Source organism: Gadus chalcogrammus, chromosome 11, assembly GCF_026213295.1.
Source record: "Gadus chalcogrammus isolate NIFS_2021 chromosome 11, NIFS_Gcha_1.0, whole genome shotgun sequence".
Taxonomy (NCBI): domain Eukaryota; kingdom Metazoa; phylum Chordata; class Actinopteri; order Gadiformes; family Gadidae; genus Gadus; species Gadus chalcogrammus.
In genome coordinates this window covers 12,150,276-12,170,892 of record NC_079422.1, presented here as the reverse complement: position 1 = coordinate 12,170,892, position 20,617 = coordinate 12,150,276, and the positions used below count along the sequence as shown (strand labels likewise).

At 45.8% G+C, this 20,617-nt stretch overlaps 1 protein-coding gene across 1 annotated transcript in view; it reads left to right on the top strand.

Annotated features, from left to right (window-relative positions):
- Positions 1–10,277, top strand: part of cep192 (centrosomal protein 192) — a 28,945-nt gene extending 18,668 nt beyond the window's left edge. The window contains exons 36-51 of the mRNA XM_056601802.1: positions 1–261; positions 434–555; positions 1,191–1,300; positions 1,858–2,020; positions 2,268–2,358; positions 2,883–2,973; positions 3,153–3,276; positions 3,791–3,896; positions 4,270–4,498; positions 5,115–5,191; positions 5,401–5,496; positions 5,836–5,955; positions 6,813–6,925; positions 7,331–7,457; positions 8,009–8,067; positions 10,098–10,277. Of these exons, the coding sequence (XP_056457777.1) occupies positions 1–261; positions 434–555; positions 1,191–1,300; positions 1,858–2,020; positions 2,268–2,358; positions 2,883–2,973; positions 3,153–3,276; positions 3,791–3,896; positions 4,270–4,498; positions 5,115–5,191; positions 5,401–5,496; positions 5,836–5,955; positions 6,813–6,925; positions 7,331–7,457; positions 8,009–8,067; positions 10,098–10,230 (2,022 nt within the window). The 3' untranslated portion in view covers positions 10,231–10,277. The remainder of the gene's footprint in view (positions 262–433; positions 556–1,190; positions 1,301–1,857; positions 2,021–2,267; positions 2,359–2,882; positions 2,974–3,152; positions 3,277–3,790; positions 3,897–4,269; positions 4,499–5,114; positions 5,192–5,400; positions 5,497–5,835; positions 5,956–6,812; positions 6,926–7,330; positions 7,458–8,008; positions 8,068–10,097) is intronic.
- Positions 10,278–20,617: the final 10,340 nt, after the last annotated feature.

The following is a 20,617-nucleotide window of genomic DNA, read 5'->3' as shown; positions in this document are numbered from 1 at the left end:
ATCCCTCTCTCCGGCTACGGCGGCACCAGCAACATCATCCTGGAGGACCAGCGGAAGGAGGCGGACGGCTACGTCGCCACGCTGGCGGGCGTGGCCGTGGGCCGCGTCAGCAAGGTGTGTCTGTGCGTGCGCAACACGGGCTCCCGAGCTGCCTTCATCAAGGCGACGGCGTTCTCGGACCTGCAGTCGCGCTCGCTCATGGAGCCGTCGGTCATCAGCCTCTCGCCGTCACAGTTTGTGCTGAAGGAGCGCACGCAAGAGGTAGTGTGTGTGTGTGTGTGTGTGCGTGTGTGTGCGTGTGTGTGTGTGTGTGTGTGTGTAATTGCGTATTAAATGTGAGCATCGCTGACTCAGCCTGTCCTCTTGGTTAATGAAGAAGGTTGTGGTCGCCTGAAATTGCCTCTCTCTGTGGGCTTGGTCATTTGTTGTGCAGGTGATCACGGTGCTGCTGAAGGCCACCCAGAGAGAGACCTCCCTATGTCACTCTGCACAAGCCCTGCTGGCCACCGTCTGCCTTTTCTGTGGAGACGAAGTCTCCAGGCAGCAGTACCGAAGGTCAGACTCTGCTTCACCTGTTTCAATTATTCACGTCAACACTCAATGGCTATTTTGCCCCTGAAAGGTCTGGTTTATGGGGAAATAAAGGAATAACTTCCAGTCGACTTTAGAATTGTTTTGGGAAAGGAAAACTGATTGAACAATACAGATCTTAGGATGAAGTTATGCAACTGGTTAAATATTATTGAAGGATATTTATCCACACACATTTTAATTAATTCAACATTTAGCATTATGGAGAGCTCTGCCATAAATCTCAAAGGCCAGGTTAGAAACTGATATGAGCTGATGCTTCATCGAATAAGTTATCTGTTTGGTAATACTAAAACACTAGCCTTTCTGAGAAACGATGATCCTTGTGTCAGGGTTGCATCATTTCAAACTGCTGCAGTAAAGAATCAGTGGATTTATCAAGGTCACAGCTTTTACAAAACAAGTTTGATTTGATTATCATTTTGTGATTGTATGCTGCAAAGTAAATCGCATGCCCCTTTTAGAGTCTTTTTGAAATGCTGATAGAGTTCACAGAACGGGCATCAGCTGGCATTGCGTTGGAGTTTGGAATTGTTCATTCGTTGGCTTTATTTTTTTATTTAAACTTGACAGTGTGTTCCTGTGCTGTGCTCCCCCAGGTTGCTCCAGAGCAGACCAGAGGCGGGCAGAAAGGTTCTCTCAGACAACAGCCTGCTGAAGAACATCGACTTTAATGAGACGTTCCTGGGAGAGGAACTGATAACCGAAAGTATGAAAATTCACAACCGTAATTGGAGCCAGTGTCTCATGACAACGATCTCCTGGCTCTCCTCTATAAATGCTTCCTCAATAAGACTGGGACTCGACAACCGCTTTTGGCAGTTGGTGATTGCCATGGTTGAAAATTCAGTGTGAGGATCTGTTGCTGCCCTGTTCCATGGGGTCTCTATGAGAGTGTTCAATGTGTGCTTGATGCATGGCCATGGGCAGTGCTACCCTTACCTTCATGTACTTGCACAGCTGCAAACCAGCAAGGGCTTGTTAATTTAAGTTAAACACCTCTCTGTTCCGCCCAGTGATCCCAGTGAATCTTATCACCCTCGAGACAAAAGAATGAAACTTATTATATCTCCATCATACCTTTTTCTTTTTTCTTTTACATCCGAGACCAAAATAATCCCCTTCACATCCTCAAATCAACAAATAATGTTTGCCATTCTTGCGTGTTTGCTCTATTTATAAAACAGGCATATTTTATTCAGGACTGCAGTAATAAGCTGAAGGTTGTGCACAGCTTGACTCTGCATCCGTTTCCTCCCACCACAGCCTTTGACCTGCCCCAGAGGCCCAACGAGGGCCACGTCTTCTACGGGAACATGAGCAAGGTGGTGCTGTCCCTGCTGGGGACCACAAGCCGCCCGGAGCCCGGCGATGTGGAGCGGGCCGAGCCGGTCCAGCACTCCGCTGGACACGGCGCCGAGTCTCACAGGTGACCTGATGCATGATGGACGCTCCTGACACATGGCTCATATCTCAAACCACTACCTTACTTGCTGCTGTAACTGAGGATGCAAGCTCCTCACCTTTTTATATAACTGTAATTAAAGAATGTCTTTCTATGTCTAATATTATCTGCAGTGCACACTGTGGGGCAAAACAATTAATTTGTTGTTGTGTTCATTAGTGTTGCGTTATACAAATTGATTTGAAGTATGTAGTTATGTTGTATTTTCCAGTGCGTTTGCGAATGGCAACATTACCCTGGACGTGCTTCCTGTGAAAGGTCCCCAGGGCCCACCTCTGAGAGCAGCCGAGCCGATGCTGAAGGTAGGCTAGTCTGGCAGCGGCCAACTTCATACCGGCAGGTCCAGCATCTGTCAAACACTGTCATGTGGGACTGTGTGTGGTACTGTAGCTACACTGGAGCTGTTTCCTTAAATCTTGTCACAACTAGGCAGCTTGTACCATTGGGTTAGTGTTGGTTGTCTGAAAAGCTTGTTAGCCGTCACACCTGCTGATCGCCAGAGACTTTTGAGGGGAGGAAAATGTGTTTGTCATGATCTTTAATTGCCTTAAGTTGAAGATGCAAGCCTTGTCCTATATTGCTGCCCAGGTTAAATTTTACATATTTTTTCTTGGAGTTTTATGATATTACCCATTTATGTATCACAACATTTTGTTTCCCAGGGTTGTTAATTTAATCTTTTCATGTCAGGTAAAGATTAAACCAACTGCAGATCATTGAATTGCAGTTGAATTAGTTAATCTTGTTCACGCTTTCTGATTAGTGTCCGTTTTGGCATTGCTCATCGTGATATGGCCTCGGTTTAATGGATGCCTCTTTCACAAAGGATAAGGCGAGGGCGGATGAAGAGAAGACAGGAGAGCAGGGGACCTGGTCCGTCCACCCGGACCAGCTGGTGCTCACGGCCCCCACCATGAGTGAGTAAAGAGGAACTTCACATCACCGTTTTGCCGTAACGTTGTCTGGCAGTTGGAGAAAGGTTTTCTTGACTGAATGCATTCCAATCGGTGTAAACGTTTGGTAACTGCAGTCCTCGCATACATTCTTTGGGGTGTTTTAATGAATCGATGGTATCCCCTTTTCCTTTTTTTTGCAGACGGTACGGCCACCACGCGGCACGTTCACATCCGGAACAACTCGGGCCGGGGGCTGAGCTTTGAGCTGTCCTGGCCTGCCCACTGCCTCACCATCACACCGCAGCACGGACTCATAGAGCCACAGTAAGGACCAGGTCTTCACGTGTCGGTGATCCACAGACTTATGCCACGTTGATCCACCTTTCTGCCTGGTTCCAGCATGATCTACACCCTACAATTGACTTGACACACACCGGTCACGTTTTATCCTATCAGTATCATTAACTAAAGCCGAGAAATAAAACAAATGTACTTATCTTTGACGTTACCGTACATTCCTTGTTCATTAATGGTACTCCACTGGTTTTCATTTAATGTTTATGTTTATATACGTACACTCCAGCACATGTCCACTTTGCCTGCCTCTTTATGTTCTCACCTCCTATGGTTGTATATCTTCAGTTCATATTTGTAACCCTTATTGTTAACTCACTCTTTTTTATACTCTGTAGTTGACGGAACTATCCTTGGTTTTACTGTACATATGATGACTACAAATCTTGATTTGGACCAGCCTTCCTAGCATGTTCTCATTGAATAAGTTGCCTCGCTCTAGAACAAGCTCAGTGTTTGTGTTGTGATGCGCTATCCCCTCCAGGTCCCACCTGCAGATTCTGATCAGCCCCAACCCATCCCTGGCCTCCAAGACCTCCATGCTGCCGTGGAGTGGACAGATCTACATCCAGTGTGACGGTACCCAGAAGGTACAACACATTCAGCAGCCAAACTCTTCCAGAGCATTTTGAGTAAGGGATCCTATACAGCGGGCCGGTCATTATCCCACTTAATGCACGGCTACTTACTAAAGAAATCGAGAATTTGACACAAAGTAAGCTCTGAAAACGATGATTAAAATGATTGTATTGATTGTATTGATTCCGCAAGATCGGTCTGTTGGAAATTGGAAATTGTCATTCAGAAATCTCAAGACTGCTGAATTCCATGATAGCCCAGTCAGAACAAAGCATTCAAGCAGTGTAATAAATAATACGAGACCAAATTCTCTGCACGCTCGCCTCACAACGCCCTGGGGAATGCTCTCACCTGACGCTCATCGCATTGTCCGCCCCCCATCAGTTCATCAAGGTGCAGATCCGCCGGGACCTGGCCCTAGACGTGTCCCCGGCCCCAGCAGAGAGGAGCCTGTCTGCCCTGGCTCCCCAGGCGGCCACCCCCCTGCCGTCCCTGGTACGGCCCCACAGCCAGGCCTCCCAGCCGTCGGACCTCCAGCAGAGCCCCCAGGCCCTGTTGGAGCTGGGCAGCAAGACGGTGGTCTTCCCCGCCACCCCCTCAGGGGAGAGCTCAGGTCTGAACGGGTCACATGGGATGGGATAGAATATGTTGATTGACATTTTGTTAAATTTTTGTCTGCATTTTGAAACTGACTTTGGTGAGATAAAATTTGAAAATGTATCACGAATTACAGTGTAAATCATAATGAATGAGTTAGCAATTATGCCACTAATTTAAATAACTTGAAATGCCAAAGGAATCAGTATAGCAATAACCCGGGACCGAGAAGTCCTATGTGATGGTAGGAGTGAGCTGGCACAGAGCCTGGGGTGGAAAACAAACAGTTACGACTTGTTTACGGTTTAGTTCCCAAGATATAAAAAAAAAAGAAGAATGTTGGAGTGGATGAAGCGTTCAGAAGTTTATTTTAATAAGTGTATTTCTACAGTCTACTAGGTGTTGATTTTTAACTTTTACAGACACTTCTTTGCAGTTTACTACTGCTGGCCAGGTTTGTTTTTGCCAATTACCAGCTCCCCCTCTAGCAACATGATTGGCCGAGACAAATACGAAGTAAAATAATGCAAAACACCAAGGTCACCAAGGAGTTGGCTTGTCTGCCGTCAGACTTTACATATTCATTGTTGCTTTATGTGTGAATGCATTAACTTAGCATTCATTTCCTGTAGAATCCGTCCTGGAAGTGGATAACGGGGAAGAGGAAGTGAGGTGGTACCTGTCCTCCTTCGCGCCTCCATACGTCAAGGTTCACTAATCCTCTTTATCTACATACTTTGCACAAAGATTACATAATCTTGTTTGTTCATTTTCTGCTCTTCATTCTCATTCTGGTCTCCTCTGCTGTGATGTGTTTAGCCTCTCAATGGTTCCAATGCCAAAGACGCTCATGTCTAGTTTTCTCTCTCCCTCTCTCCGTTGCCGTTTCTCGCCCTGCCTCTCGTCCTCTTCCCTCAGGGAGTGGACAACAGTGGGGATGTGTACCGGGCTACCTACACAGCCTTCAGATGCTCTAGGGTGTCTGGTACCCTGGGAGCCCGGCAGAAGATGCAGGTGATGACACACAGCAAATCAGGACATTTACTAAACAGAACCAGGTTCAGAGGCTCCGCTACAACAGGTCTTAATTTTATCACATTCTGCCACTGATTTGGTCATGCCTCTGATCTATATGATACATTTCTGAAGGGATTTGGATTATTTATGTTTACTAACCATTTTTGCTCCTGAATTATTAGTTAACCTATCTTTTAAGATGTATTTATATTTATATTTTAAATGAATGTAAGACAATCCAGAATACAGTGTCAATTAATTATTGTAGAAAGAAAGGAGTATCACGTATATAAAAATATACTACATTACTATTGTGTGGGTGTGTCTGCCCTTCAGGTGCCCATCACATTCTTGCCCCGGGACCGAGGGGACTACGCCCAGTTCTGGGACCTGGAGTGCCACCCTTTGTTGGACCCCCAGCAGAAGACCCGGTTCCGCTTCCAGCTCTGTGGGACGGTGAGGCAGATGTTGATAACTCATTTAAATGAGAGCCAACTTTGGTTCATATTTGTAGCTTGACTCGAAAAAAGAAATGTATCATGCTTTGTTTTTAAGGGAACAAAGCACAGTGTGAACAAATGTGGCTTCATATTTTTGCATGCCTCTCCTCAGACCCGAGTGTGTTTGGGAATGCAACATTTACAAAAGTGTGTGTCTGTGTGTGTGGGGAAACTCTGCATGTATAGAAGACCAAAATCATGCATAAAAGTTAATAATGGCCAATTTCCCAACATGCAGTTTAACAAAATAATTGAGGACATGCTGGTTACCGCTCACCTCTGTAGTAGGCAATAACTCCCCCACGTGCAGTAGCACCATGTACATCTGTTTGTCTGCTAGAGGGCCAATGGGGGAAGGCAGGTTCTTGCATGGTAAAGGGGAACGCGTTTTCCTGCTGAGGTGGGAGCTCTAAGGCTGGTTGCATGGTTGTGAAAGAACGGTTAACTTAAGAGCCCACGCGGCAGGCAAAATATGAAATGATTTACGGCATTGTGATGGGTTAAGTGGCCGGGGTGGATGGTGGTGGATTTATTCCATGTACATTGAGCTTGCTCTGACCCCCTTGTTGTCCACAGGGGAATACATTTGGACATTTCCAGTTATATACATGGGTAACCGGATGATGTATGACTACATTTCTAGGCCTGCCAGGTTCATGTTGAGTAGGCCTCGAGTTCACCGGAAGAAGCAGTTTGCACATGTCAGCCGCAGCAAGAGTTTAACTAGACTCACTCCAAGGATTTGAACTCTGTTTGCGTTACAAATTGCGTGAGGTTCGGTGACAGCTAAGTGTTGCTTTTGTGCGTGTGCAGGGAGTAAAGTCTGGGCCTGTCGAAGCGCCCCAGGAAGGAGACTGTTCTCTGGTGAAGACGGAGTCCTCCATCAAGACCAGGAAGAGGACGGAGGCTGCTCCGGTCAAGACCGTGTAAGACCTCACAATCAATATCCGCTGATCACACAAACTGGAGAGCTCTTCCTCAAGGCCGTGGGAAGATGGGAAAAATGCATGCTTTTTTTGTTTTATACATTTATATGACCAGGTTTTCTACTTTTATAAGAGAATAGGTGCAATGTTGTATGTTTTGGTCAAATAAAAGGGACATCTGTTTGCTATGTAATATGTTTTATGTACAATCTAAAAAACCAAAACAACGAAGTTCAAGAGTTCAACAAGTAAATTAATTAATAAAACATGTTTTTAGTGCATGTTTTCCAAGTTTAATAAATTGTATTGTTGAACTTGGACACGAAAACATGCAAGTGCGTTAAAAAAAACAGACTGCAGGTTTGAGGCCTCCTGCGTTAACGAGCGTGACCTGTGTTTGGCCAGGCCCGAGGAGGCGGTCCGGAAGGGGGTGTACTCCCCCCAGGACCTGTACACGTTCCCGGCCACACGGCTGGGGCAGTCCAGTACCCTGAAGGTCAACATCCGGAACAACTCCTCTGACACGCATGAGGTAAGCCGCGGCTGCACGCGCGCTACCGCTCCAGAGGGCGACGCGCAGACCTTTTTGGTTTCTCTCTCGCTCTCTCCGTCTTTTGCTTTTAATGTCTTAGTGCAGCTGGAAGTGAAATACGGTGTTTTAAAAAGCCCCCCAGCCGGCTCCATCCCAAAGGACATAAATTGTCTGCAATAGCAGAGTGCTTAATGTGAGTGCTCGATTGTCACCATTATAACCTTGACTAGTAATCAAAGTACACTTGATGAGGTGGTCCCCAGATCCTTGCTCTTGCAGAACACCCTCTGATCTCTTTTTAATGATCTCCGATCTGTTAAAGAGGCAAAGAAGGACGTCACAAAGCAGAGGTTTAACCACTGATTTCTGAAAAAACGCGTTCTTGGGTTCTATTAAATATTTACTGCTTTTACTGCAGTTTGCATGATTAAATGTGTATCCGTGTGTGTGTATAACTGTTTGGTTGGTAACGGTCATAACATAATAATCCTTAATAGTTGTTAAGGGGCATTGCATGGATTTGATGTTTGGCTTTTCTAATTGACTTGCAGCTGAACTTTGTAAACCCTAGGGAGCCCTTCCATATCAAGCACTCCAAATATTCTCTGAGGTAAGTGCAGTCCCTGTTACCCTGACCCTTATCTTTAATCGCTCTCTGCCTCCTAGACATGACATTTATCTGTACTATTCATTCATGCCCCTGAAAGCCTAATTATGGGACATGAAATATATGCAACTGGAAATTATTTGTTGGGATTAATGTAAACTATTGTTAATTGTGTGTTCATTAATGTTAAATTATTCTGACTTTTATGCACAAGGATATAAAAGTGTACAATTCGTCTTTCTGCTCCAAGGGCCCCATTGAGACATTATTGAGGCTCGTCTGTACACACAGTGAGGCCTTAGCATGAGGCTCCTCTGTATACACAGTGAGGCTCAGGATGAGGCAGGTTGAGGCTCCTCTGTACACACAGTGAGGCCTTAGCATGAGGCTCCTCTGTATACACAGTGAGGCTCAGGATGAGGCAGGTTGAGGCTCCTCTGTATACACAGTGAGGCTCAGGATGAGGCTCCTCTATACACAGTGAGGCTCAGGATGAGGCTCCTCTGTACACACAGTGAGGCTCAGGATGAGGCTCCTCTGTACACACAGTGAGGCTCAGGATGAGGCTCCTCTGTACACACAGTGAGGCTCAGGATGAGGCTCCTCTGTACACACAGTGAGGCTCAGGATGAGGCTCCTCTGTACACACAGTGAGGCTCAGGATGAGGCTCCTCTGTACACACAGTGAGGCTCAGGATGAGGCTCCTCTGTACACACAGTGAGGCTCAGGATGAGGCTCCTCTGTATACACAGTGAGGCCTTAGCATGAGGCTCCTCTGTATACACAGTGAGGCCTTAGCATGAGGCTCCTCTGTATACACAGTGAGGCTCAGGATGAGGCTCCTCTGTATACACAGTGAGGCTCAGGATGAGGCAGGATGAGGCTCCTCTGGCCTCACACAGTGAGGCCTGTGGTTGAGGCTCCTCTATATATACACAGTGAAGATGAGGCTTCTCTGTATACACAGTCCCGTGGCTCAATGCCAGTTGGGACGACTGGCGCCATCAGCTCCATCTAAATGATGCCACCGGGGAAGGGCTGCCTGTGAGCCACAGGTATCAGCTGTGTGGTGTTCTGGTGACTCGAGTTCAGCAGGGGCAACATGTGGCCAATGGAAACGGAATATACAATCCAGGGCAAAAGGCAGTGTTCAGAGGGGAACGGGTGGGGCGAATGAATCGACTGCCTTCATAGAACTTGTTAAACACTAAACAAAACATGTAACAGTGGAATGGGATGTTTGCTTTGCCGGCCGCAGTTCAGAACCTCTTGAAGCCCGACAGGCGATGACACCTCTGTATTTGATGTTTCTATGTGCGGCTGCTGTCAGAACCACGACCTGATGCTATGTGTGTGTTGATCAATGGCGAATGTAACAGTAGTCAAGGACTTGTTGGGAGCATGGCCTGTTTTTTAGTCCATACTGTGCAAGCCATAGTCATTCATTTCTGATGAATATTGGTTAGGGTTCAAGTTTTGCTTTTCTTTTGTGCACACTGTCAATCATAATTTAGTATTAAAGGATAAGTTGCGACATCTCCAAATTGACAATGGCCTATTTTAGCGAATTGGGACTATTTGTTAAATTCCAAATTCTTCACTACGTCCAGAAGAGGAATTAGTTGGGTTAGCAATCGCTTTCCGTTCATTGAAAATCTTTTTCAATGATTGGAAAACATTGCAAATGAGTGCCAGAAACAACACCACCAGATTGTAGATTGTCTACAAACAAACCGATAATTCAGCAGTATTTTCTGCATTGCGGCAGCGGCACAATTATATAATCAGCCACTTCTGCCTTGGTAGTTTATGAGCAAGGTAACCCGTTTGCGCCGCATCAAAGTCAGACGCATAACTAAACGGGGCTGAATTTTCTGCTTGTAGACCAACTACCATTTTTTGTGGTTGAGTTTTGATGGCGTGTGTGAAAGAAATCAGGATCCCAACTCTATGCAGCTGTGGTGTCAGAGAGGGATGCATTCATGTTTCACCATCAATGTGCCAACGTTTTTTTTCTGGCCTCGCTCCACAGATCCCAGCACTATCTGAGACTGCCCGTCCAGTTCAAGCCGAGCGCAGCGGGTCCTCATGCTGGACTGCTGCTCGTCCAATCAGAAACAAGTGGAGGTTTAGTCATCCAGCTCACCGGTGAGGGCCTGCCTTAAAAACAATCCAGCCCACCAGCTTCCTCCACCCGCTGGCTGGCAGTCCTCCTCTGTACGGGGGGGGGGGGGGGGGGGGGGGTGGGGGGGGGGGGGGGGGGGGGGGGGGGGTTCGGTGATGGTGATGGTGATGGTGATGAAGGGGCAAGGGAGAGAAGAACGCATTCCTGGGTCTGGGGGAGAGGAAGGCCCTCTGGACTTCATCCTCCCTCCTCGTCGTCTTAAGGAAGACTCAACAATTGAACAATGCGGCGCTGGAGCTGATTAGCCGGGTCTGACCCAGACTGTGTGTACTGCCAACCTTTAGCCCCGCCCTGTCTGCCTCTCCCGATCCACTCTGGCCTGGACGCAGGTGTCCTCAACTGGCCCGTGAACAATGATTGCGTCCATTTGTGCTCGAAGCTGAATGATTTGGTCTGACTGGCTCACAATTAGTCTGCGCTGCTCTGGCATTTTAGAGGGCTAATGATTTTTGTCACTTGACTCTGAGTTTGGCATTTGCCTCGGTCCTGAGTCACAAGGCAGCTTGGTGTTGCCATGGCCCCCTGTTAGACAACAGCAAAGCACCCGTTAGGAGATGGAGGGGGGGAGGGGAGATTACCTTGATTTAGGCCCACAAGAATGCCATTGTTGTTTGTTTGCAAACCAGGATTTTGGTTATTTGGGATAAGCAAGCGGTTGCTTTTATGCCATAGAAATGTTTCGAGCAAATCTCCTATGCACCAGCTATTTTTTTACACATAACCCTAGCTGAACCTCAAAAGATGGGATTGAAAACGAGATGTCGTTTTATCCCTGTTTCTGTGAGTCAGTATTATTTTCGGCTGATCCTTGCACTTTTGACATTCAACACACTTACTCCACACAACTCTCCTGTGCCTTCCGTGCCCGCCTCGTTTCTATGGCAATTGTGCCACATGCAAGCCGTGCCTACCTGTGCGGCTGTATCAGTCAGTGCCTCCTTTTTTAACTCTCAGGCAGCCTCCTAGGCTCCCATCAGCTGGACCAGATGCCCTTAATTGAGTTATGGCCAGGCCAGCTCCAGGCAGCACTGGGGATGCTTAATAATTGTTATACATGCTAAAATGGCTTCCCTCGTGGGTTCTTTGTTCAGCGGTTCGCCAGGCCAGCGCTGTGTGGTTACCATGGAAAAACAGTGTTGATGAACAATCGCCGTTTCAGTCAGGGGGAATCAGATCTCTATTTCCTCTGCAGGCTTGGGGCTGAGTGCCCAGACTTGCTGCTGGCTTCCCAGGTAGTTGGTATGGGAGCCGGATCCGGGTGGGAAAAACAACACTATTTCAAGAAGATGTTGGGTTGCAGGATCACACAGCTTACCACCATGGTCTGCATTGACCTATAATATTTATACATTGGAACGATAAGTCTGTGTGAAGGCCATAGATTGTCAACTTATATTATCAATGTGGTTTTATGGTCATTGTCACTAAACTGATCTTTGCACATTATTTTAAAATCGAATCTGTCATAAATATTTTGCTCTGTAAATAAAATGATAATATGAATAGCGTTTTTGGTTCCTGTACATCAGTCTATGTATGTGTGATGTAAGTTTAAAAAAAAAAAAAACCGTTTTTATATAAATGCATCGATCTCATTTAACTCATTACCCATATCGATGTTATGACCTTCAATCTAACTCTTACAAACCACGTATTGGATTGTTGCCATTAATTATGCTCCTGTGTACGCACCACAGCATTTTCCATTCGTTTTTATTGCTTTGTGTAGTAACCAGAAACTGGTGGTTTCCAAATGTATGATTGTGGTAGGGTTTTGCTTATTGATTATTCAGCCACACTTGGTGTATGTATCCCTAAACAGTTTTGGTGTGATAGCCCAAGGTGCAATAATGTTATTTTATTTTGTTACACCATATTGAAAAGCCATGATCTGAATTGTTTTTATTAACGTTAGTTATTTATAATCACACATTTTAAAGCGGATGAACAAATGATAAAAAGCGCATTTAAAATAAAAATATGCGTCCCCTCTACAATAACTGTTCAAATAACTTTTTACAGTAATATGTGCATGAGATAAAATATATGGTGCATGGGTTGTAACTTCATCAATAACATGTAAAACCTTACAGAGAATCTTCTGAAGATGTCGCTAAAGCTTTGTGAACGGCGACGTGAAAGCAGGCAGGAGAATGTACAGTATGGGTGTTTGTGGTGGGGTTTAAGGGTTTCACATTGTGCTGCCTAGACTGGAAACCACTGTACTGCATTTGGACTTGACGTCTAACAACAACACAACGGCACAGACTAGAAGCAGACACAGTGACAACGCTAATGAGTGGTTGTGCGCATACTGGTAAGAAGATGGCGTTTTCTTATTTATATGCGTTGGTAACATATTCTGCATTATAATGCAATGAGCATGGGAGGACTATGCTGCCCATGCTAGCTATTATGGCTAAAGGTTAGCAAAGCTGCCCGGTGCCCGGTCCCACTTCGGACCAAGCAGCGAAAGTTGGGGAGTTGGGAGCGCTTTCCATGCTGCGCCAGACAGCTAAGCTAGCGCTGCTATTATTAGCAGTCCGGCTAGCCGAGGCGTTCATCATCCAGGGATAAATCACTGTTTCTGTCATCCTTCGTAACATGTACCAGCTATTCATCACGGGGGGGAATAAGTCTTTTCGTGGGACGCAGCATCTCCTGAGCGTATATTAATTACATGGCAGTAGTTTTTTGTTAACATATGTATCCACCCCTGCTGTTATTTTGAACAAAACACATAAGCTGGAAGACGAATTGGGAAATGTGATACTTAAGGCTGTCTGTCATTTTACTGCGGCGATGTCAGACGCCTATTTGTCAAGATTCCGTCAAGATAGCCTTGGCGTGTCACAGCCGTGCGTCTTTAGCACACTTATTACGGTAAAAGTGCTTGATGCTGAATTTAGTTATAGTACTCATAACTCAGGCTGTGCTCTAGAACTATATAGCCTATATTAGTCGCATAATAAGTAGAGTAGGGTGTTTAAAGGGCCGTTAAAGTGAAATAGTAAGTTATTAATGGACAACACAACTTTGTCAGTCAATGTAACCAGCTGGTTATTTAAAGAATGTTTTTTTTCATAATATTCTTTAATATTAAATATACTTGAGGGTACTGTTCAAGAAGAGCCTGGAGAAAATACTCAAAGATCTGGCAGTTTATCAAGTACATTTTCATTTTCACTTCAAACATTAAACACAGGCAACCACAATTGACTACTTTCACCAGTCCCCCTGACCCACCATTCATGTGTTTTGGCAAGATGAACTTTTTTTTGTTGCAAGTGCTTTGTTCCCTACGTAATTTGAAAAATGTTTAACCCACTACGACCTCATATCTTCATACTTTATTTGCTGTTGAAAGTATTTTGCCTGACTGTACATCATTTGGCATTTAGAATTGCCATTTGAGGTTGTTTTTGGCTTGTATGACATTTCATTAACAGAACGTTGCCCTATCAGATACATAATTTTCTCTGGCTACAGATTTATTTTGTAGCAATATAGTCACATGAGTAGCTATAATTTGTATTGTATAGTTAAGTGTAGGCCAAGCCTGTTATAATTTTGCCTCTGTTCATAACAGTTTCATGATCAGAACAATTTCAATAATGCTTTCAACACAAAACAACACATGGGTTAGATGTTAATTGTTTCTCTCTTTTGTTTCCCAAATCATCCATGTCCTTTTTATTGTTATATATATGTTTACACTGTCTCTAGATTCTTAAAGTAATAATTCCCATGCTTTGTTTCCCTCGTCCCCCACCAGTTTCCCTTACATGTAATAATTAAACCCTGTTCATTGTTGCAGTAGATCGGAGGATATGTGGTCCGATTCAAACTCTTTCTGTTCTGATACAATTGAACCACATAGTACGTCTGTTTCTTGTCCTGAGCTGTCCTGCTCGGGGCGGCTAGTCAGTTGGCCGCCCCTCCTTGGCCCGTTGTGCCCTGGCTCTGTCTGTACTGAATGTTTCGCTGGGAGAGCCAACCAAGTGGGACAGCACTTACCACTGAGACACACTCGCATTGTGTCCCTAGCGTCCTCTCTCAGCCTCCCCCCAGTCTCTCTCTTCCGCGCCTTCTCACCCCCAGTATGTGCCTGTTTGCCCCTCATATCTCACCCTTCCTTGCTTGTCTTCTCTACTCACTCCTCTGCAAGTCATTTTTATGAATATTATTTTGCAATTTGTCCCTTTCGTCCTGTTTTCACTGAATTCCCATTACTGATGAGTGGAGTGCGCGCTGTTGTCTTAGCTGCAGCCATACACCGGTGTCGTTGGGAGAAAGTTGTCTTCTTTTGACAAGTTGCTGTCTTAGCCTCTCCCCAGCCTTTTCCAGTCCTTTGTGCTGAGTTGAGTTGTGTTTTGGCAAGGTGTGCTTTTTTGGTGCCATTGCTTTCCGTAACCTGAAGCCACCATGCGAAGAATGCCAGACTTCTGAACAGTATATCTGTCTCCGTCTGGAGGCTTTGGCAGGGTATAGGTTCAGGATGAGTTGAGCAAAATTCACCATTCATTAAACCATCTCATTCTGAAACCCAGACGATTTTCCCTCTACGCCCTTTGTCTACCTGCTTGGAACAGAAACTAAAAGAGCAGGAGGTAACACAACACAAGGTAACACAACTGATTCCCACCTCGTCCGATCCTCTCCCTGCTCTTTTTCTCCTTCTACCTGGACAACGCTGCCCTTCATGTGTTGACCCACACCGCTCCACTGGTGTCGGTGTGAGCGTCCATATTATCGGCCACTAACTGTAGAATGACATTAAAAGGACTGTCGCACCACGCGGCGCTTGACCTGACCCTTAATTAAAGCGAGCCGGAGTCGCCGGGGTGTTCTCGATCGGTCGAGACGTACGCCAGGGGGCGAGCCGCAGGACACACAGATGAATGATAAATAAGGCGAATCATGAAATAATAAAGCGGAAGGTTGAGACGGAAGTGGGCGAGCCAGACGGGGGTATTATTAGCCCCAGTAATGTGTTCTAGTCTGATGCCTAGCCGCTCCCCGGCTCTCCTGACTCGCTCGCTGTACAGCCGCTGCACACTTTACACCACTCTGCCAGACACGGCCGTGCACACACACAAGCATTCACAACCCGACACACACACACAAGCACACACGCAGACACACACACACACACAAACAAACCCAGACATATACACTGCGCACTGCGCAGACAGACACAGACAGACACACACACACACACACACACGCAGACACGCACGCAGACAAACACACACACGCTCTTTTCCTCCAGATTTTCTATTACTTTTCCGAACTGGTGTCCTACCTCTGTGTCTTTTCTTCTTATGTGTGTGTTGGATAGGATGTATGATTGCGTGAGACTTCAATTGACCGACACTGTGGAAAGAAAACGCACTGTGTGTGTGTGCGTGTGTGTCTCACCCTTTGCCAATTAGCGGTTTCTCACCTCCCGGGGCGAGAGGCTGGCTCATCGTATGTGAGGCGGATAGAGGGAGGACAGGGCTTGTCTGCCACTGTCTCAGCCTTAACCTGAACTCTCACTCTCTCTCTCCCTCCCTCACACACACACACACACACACACACACACACACACACACACACACACACACACACACACACACACACACACACACACACACACACACACAGAGGAAGAACAGTGACACGAGCTCCATCCAGTCGTTGATAATGTGGCCTTGTCTGTCTGGGAGACCATGTGACACGCTGACATGTGACAGCATTGTGGCGGTGGAGCGAAGGCGTGAGACGGCCGAGGATGAGTGCCAACCTGCACCAGAGTTTGTGTGTGTGTGTGTGTGTGTGTGTGTGTGTGTGTGTGCGTGTGCGTGTGACGGTGCGTGCATGCGTGTGGGAGAGAGAATTTAGAGTTGAGGCACAAAGACTGTTGAGAGTTTGCGTGTGTGTTTGTGTCTGTGTGCATGTGTATGCATGTGTGTGTGTTTGTGTGTGTGTTTAAGCGTATACGTGTCTGAGTGTGTCAATTGTGACTCCCCAAAGCTTCTCCTGATGGGAATAAGAAGAGCGTATTCTAAACTCTGTAATGAAAACGGCTCTAGAGTCTAACCCACTTGTATCTAGCAACAAGGACAGCCTGTCTCTCAGTCTGATACACACACACACACACGCACACGCACACATAAACACATGCACGTTAGGGAGTTACTTATATTGAATTACCACTCCAGGGATCCTTTCTCAAGCCACTGCAGAATTCATCTCTATAGATTTAGCTAAACATTCATCTTCTGGTTCTGGTGAGGGGAAGGCAGACCTCCCTCTGATCAATCTTGATAGTAGAGAGATGAGGGCAGGGGTCAGGGGTAGGCTTCTGACCGGGCCTCTTCCCGGCTTGATTCAGCCACCAATTGTATCTCTACATAAATAAGCCACAGCTAATTAGGTCAAATAAGTAGTATAGTATAAGAAATTTGATATGGGGAATTATTATTAGGATGAATTTTAGTTTCTATTTTGAAGTTATTGTTTTGAAACCGTGGATCAACAAACAGCGGTGGTTGATCCGTCCGAGAGGATAAGGCGGAGCTACCACGACACCCTCGCTCTTCAACTTATTTGTAGAGGCATACTTTCTTTTTCCTGCCAATGGTGGCACCGAACACTAAAAATCAACTGACGTTTCTGTGTGAACCAGTGGGTCGTATCACGAACATTACGCTAATATTCTGTACATGAGAGGGCTGCACTTTTGATGGAGCAACGCGTGGATGCTGCTGCCTACTGACATATCATCCGGTGATAGACTACCCACTTGTTACTTCTTTAACCTGTGGTTGTCACCCTATTAAAACTGCCCTAAAACACAGAGAAGGTAGAATCTTCATGCACACCATGTTGAGATATTTAATCCTTCTACAGCCATATCTGTCCAATCGGGATCCGTTAAAACAATTTACGGTCACTTCCTTCCAGCTAAGCATTCTGTTCACAACTGCTGTGGGCTTTAATCATAGCTATTCCATCACAATGGTGTTCGTTTAACCACAAAGCCCTATATAAAGGCTTTAATAATTCAGTGCAACCTTTGCATTGGAGAAGAGATGAGAGACAGAGAGAGGCATTTAAAATGGACGTCTGCAGAGTCGGACGCTGAAAGGACCCGTAAGTAACAACCCCCTGACCCAGCACACCAGAATGGAGCTGATACAGGTGTGTGTGTGTGTGTGTGATTAGGGAGGGACCTTGCAGAGGAAGCGTGCATTGCCTTGGCGGGGTAATTCAACAGATGGACTCCAGAGACGGTTAACCCGAGCCTCAAAGATGTACACACTGCTCCCCATTCGGCCTAGGAAGGATTCGTGTCTGTCTGGGAACGGGCTCCTACCTTTGCCTTGCTTGGTTCACGGCTGTGTATGTATAGAGACGCTCTTTGCATTTATATATATAGAATGCAGTTATTCTTTTGCATGTTTATTTACTTAGTTTCGTGCCTCTTGTGTTTGTGATCCATGCGTTCGAGGTCAGGTCTTGGTTTCACGTGGTTGGCTTGCCCAAGCTTGGCTCAAGGACCCTTTACGTGAGCAGCCTTCGCTCCCTGCATTATTAATGCTGCAGACTATGACTGGGGCCACATGCTGCAACTTATGGAAAACAAAGGCTGAACTCTTAACATTTGAGCAGAGTAAGTCTCAACCAGGGAATGTGTGTTTGGCTCCCAAAAGGTTCATAATGTCTTCTCTTTTGAAATCCTGTTTATGAGCTGAACACGTTTGCATTGTGGTTCCCAATCCATCTGAAGTAGAAAGATGCATCCACTCTTTCTCCCTGATCGTATTTGTTTCCCTGTGAATGTGAAACGAGCTGGTTAAAAAGCCCTTTCTCTCTGCGACCTTGAGTGGTGCCAGGCTGCATCGCATTTCACTCCACACCCTTTTTGAATTCGTCTCCTGCCACTAACTGCCTTGCGAATACTGTCAGATTGTGTCCTGCCAGCCATTGTTGTGAACGTGGTCCGTGTTCTTCTGCGTAGGTGTGTGAGTGTTTTTGTGTGTTGTAGTTGCCAGGTGGAACAGTGACGCTAGCCAAATGCTGTTTAATTTTAGCTGCTGTTGCTAAGTTTGTCTGTGCTGCCTAGCTACGCTGGCAGGTAATCACCCGCCATCTGAACGCTCCTTTGTGCTCCTAAAATGATTATCGGTAAAGTAGTGAACGCTCCTCCAACTTGGGAGAAGTTGTAAACCTTGATCACACCATGGAGTCAAATCTGATCCAATTACATCCTCCAGACTGGGGGGGAGAGGGGGGAGTGTTGGAGTGGAGTGGGTTACTGGGTACGAGTCCCCATCTCTGTAGCCTACCTGTAGGCTTCTCAGCCTAACCTCTACCTGCTTCGATATATGTGTCTGAGTCCTCTGTAATGAAGCATGCTCTCTGTAAAGCCACATCAATAACATTTAAAAAAGAGTTTTCCGGCGCATATTTGTGGCGACTAATTGTTGCTGGGGTCATATATGTGTGTGTGTGTGTGTGTGTGTATGTGCGTATGTGTGTGTGTGTTGACCCTCGTTATCACATGACCATCTCTACGTTGTCATGGAAACCTGCCACCACAATCGGCTCAATTTATTCAACAACGACGAGTGTATTTGTATTTCGCTTTAGCCGATCTGGAGATTTTTTCAGTCGGCCCGGTGTGAGCCTGAATATGGTTCTGCTCTGTGATGTGTTGCTTTTGACTTGGACTACAGCAATGCCATTGCCTACGCAACAATGCATGTCTGTTAAAAATCAATGTTGAGGACGTATCACATGAGAAGCAATAGATTTGTATGCAATAGATTGTGTGTCTATGTTGAGGTGGGTTTGGTGTGTGTGTGTGTGTGTGTGTGTGTGTGTGTGTGTGTGTGTGTGTGTGTGTGTGTGTGTGTGTGTGTGTGTGTGTGTGTGTGTGTGTGTGTGTGTGTGTGTGTGTGTGTTGAGGTTGGTTTGTCTGGTGTGTCTGTATGAGTGGGTCGTGTGAGTGTGGGTGAACATTCAACATGTGTAAGTTGAGTCTGTCAGGGTGTGCTGTTGGCTGGACTCACTATGTAATGATGGGTCATCAATATGTGTGGATGTCATGTCCCATCTTCGCTGCTTGTTAGTTCATTGTGTGTGTGTGTGTGTGTGGGGGGGGGGGGGGGGGGGGGGGGAAGTCATGCTTGGAAGTCTCTTGGAAAGTGTCTGGCTGGCAGAGACCTTGAAGCAAAGGTTCCCTGGCTCTGTGCACACTAATTGATGAGTCTCCACGATTACCCAGGGAGAGCCCTAACATACTCCCTTTCATAACTCTCTTCTTTCTCCTTGTCTGTCTCCTTCCTTTCATGTTCCTTGCGTTATCAAAGAGCTTGTGTTTACAGCCCAAACCTGCCAGTTGTGTGTGTGTGTGTGTGTGTGTGTGTGTGTGTGTGTGTGTGTGTGTGTGTGTGTGTGTGTGTGTGTGTGTGTGTGTGTGTGTGTGTGTGTGTGTGTGTGTGTGTGTGTGTGTGTGTGTGTGTGTGTTGGTTTGTCATCCAGTTTCTTCCAGCCCCCAGAGTGTGTGTGTGTGTGTGTGTGTGATGTTACATTATGTTATTCTAGTAGCAACATAGATAAGTGTACTGTGTTGTGTTCGGCTCATGCAGTATTGGCTGCATCTTTAGGCAGAGAAAATGTGTGCATACACAGTACACTAGCTATGGTAAACATGTTGCTCTACAAATGCCATGTTTGGTTTAAACCTCTACAACATAATTGTTGTGTGTGTGGGTGTGTGCGTTTGTGTGTGGTTACAAAAATGCAGACTGTTTTAAATAGATTATTTTGCCTTTTCCATGGGAAGTTAATTTTTGAATTGCAAAAGTATGCCAATATTTAAATGTAGGTGGACAAAAAAAACAAATGCTGTTCTTGATCTTGTGTTCCCAATTGATCATTTGGCATTCAGTTGGATTTCACCCCTGTACGGATGAGTCTTCCATAACATCTTCCAGCATGGAGGGGAAACCCAAACCTGACGCTGAGCCTTTACTTCACATTTCTGCGCTGTGTGGGTGGGGATCAGAATGCATGTTTTCATTTTAGCCTGCATGTTGAATGAGGCTTTTAGGGGATCAGATGGAACATATTGTTATTCAACACTTATTTTTTTGTTCAGCTAAATTATGTTAAAATTCTAATTTTTATTTGTATTAGCAAGTTGGCATGTCTGCTCATGCATGTCTGCATATAAAGAAGCAAATAATGGAACACTTCCTCATGAAACATTTAAATAGTCCCTGGATTTTGCAACCCTGCATGTGATTGTGCACGTGTGTGCTGGCGAGCATCTGTCTGTGTGCTAGCATGTGCATGTGTGTGTCTTTGTGCAT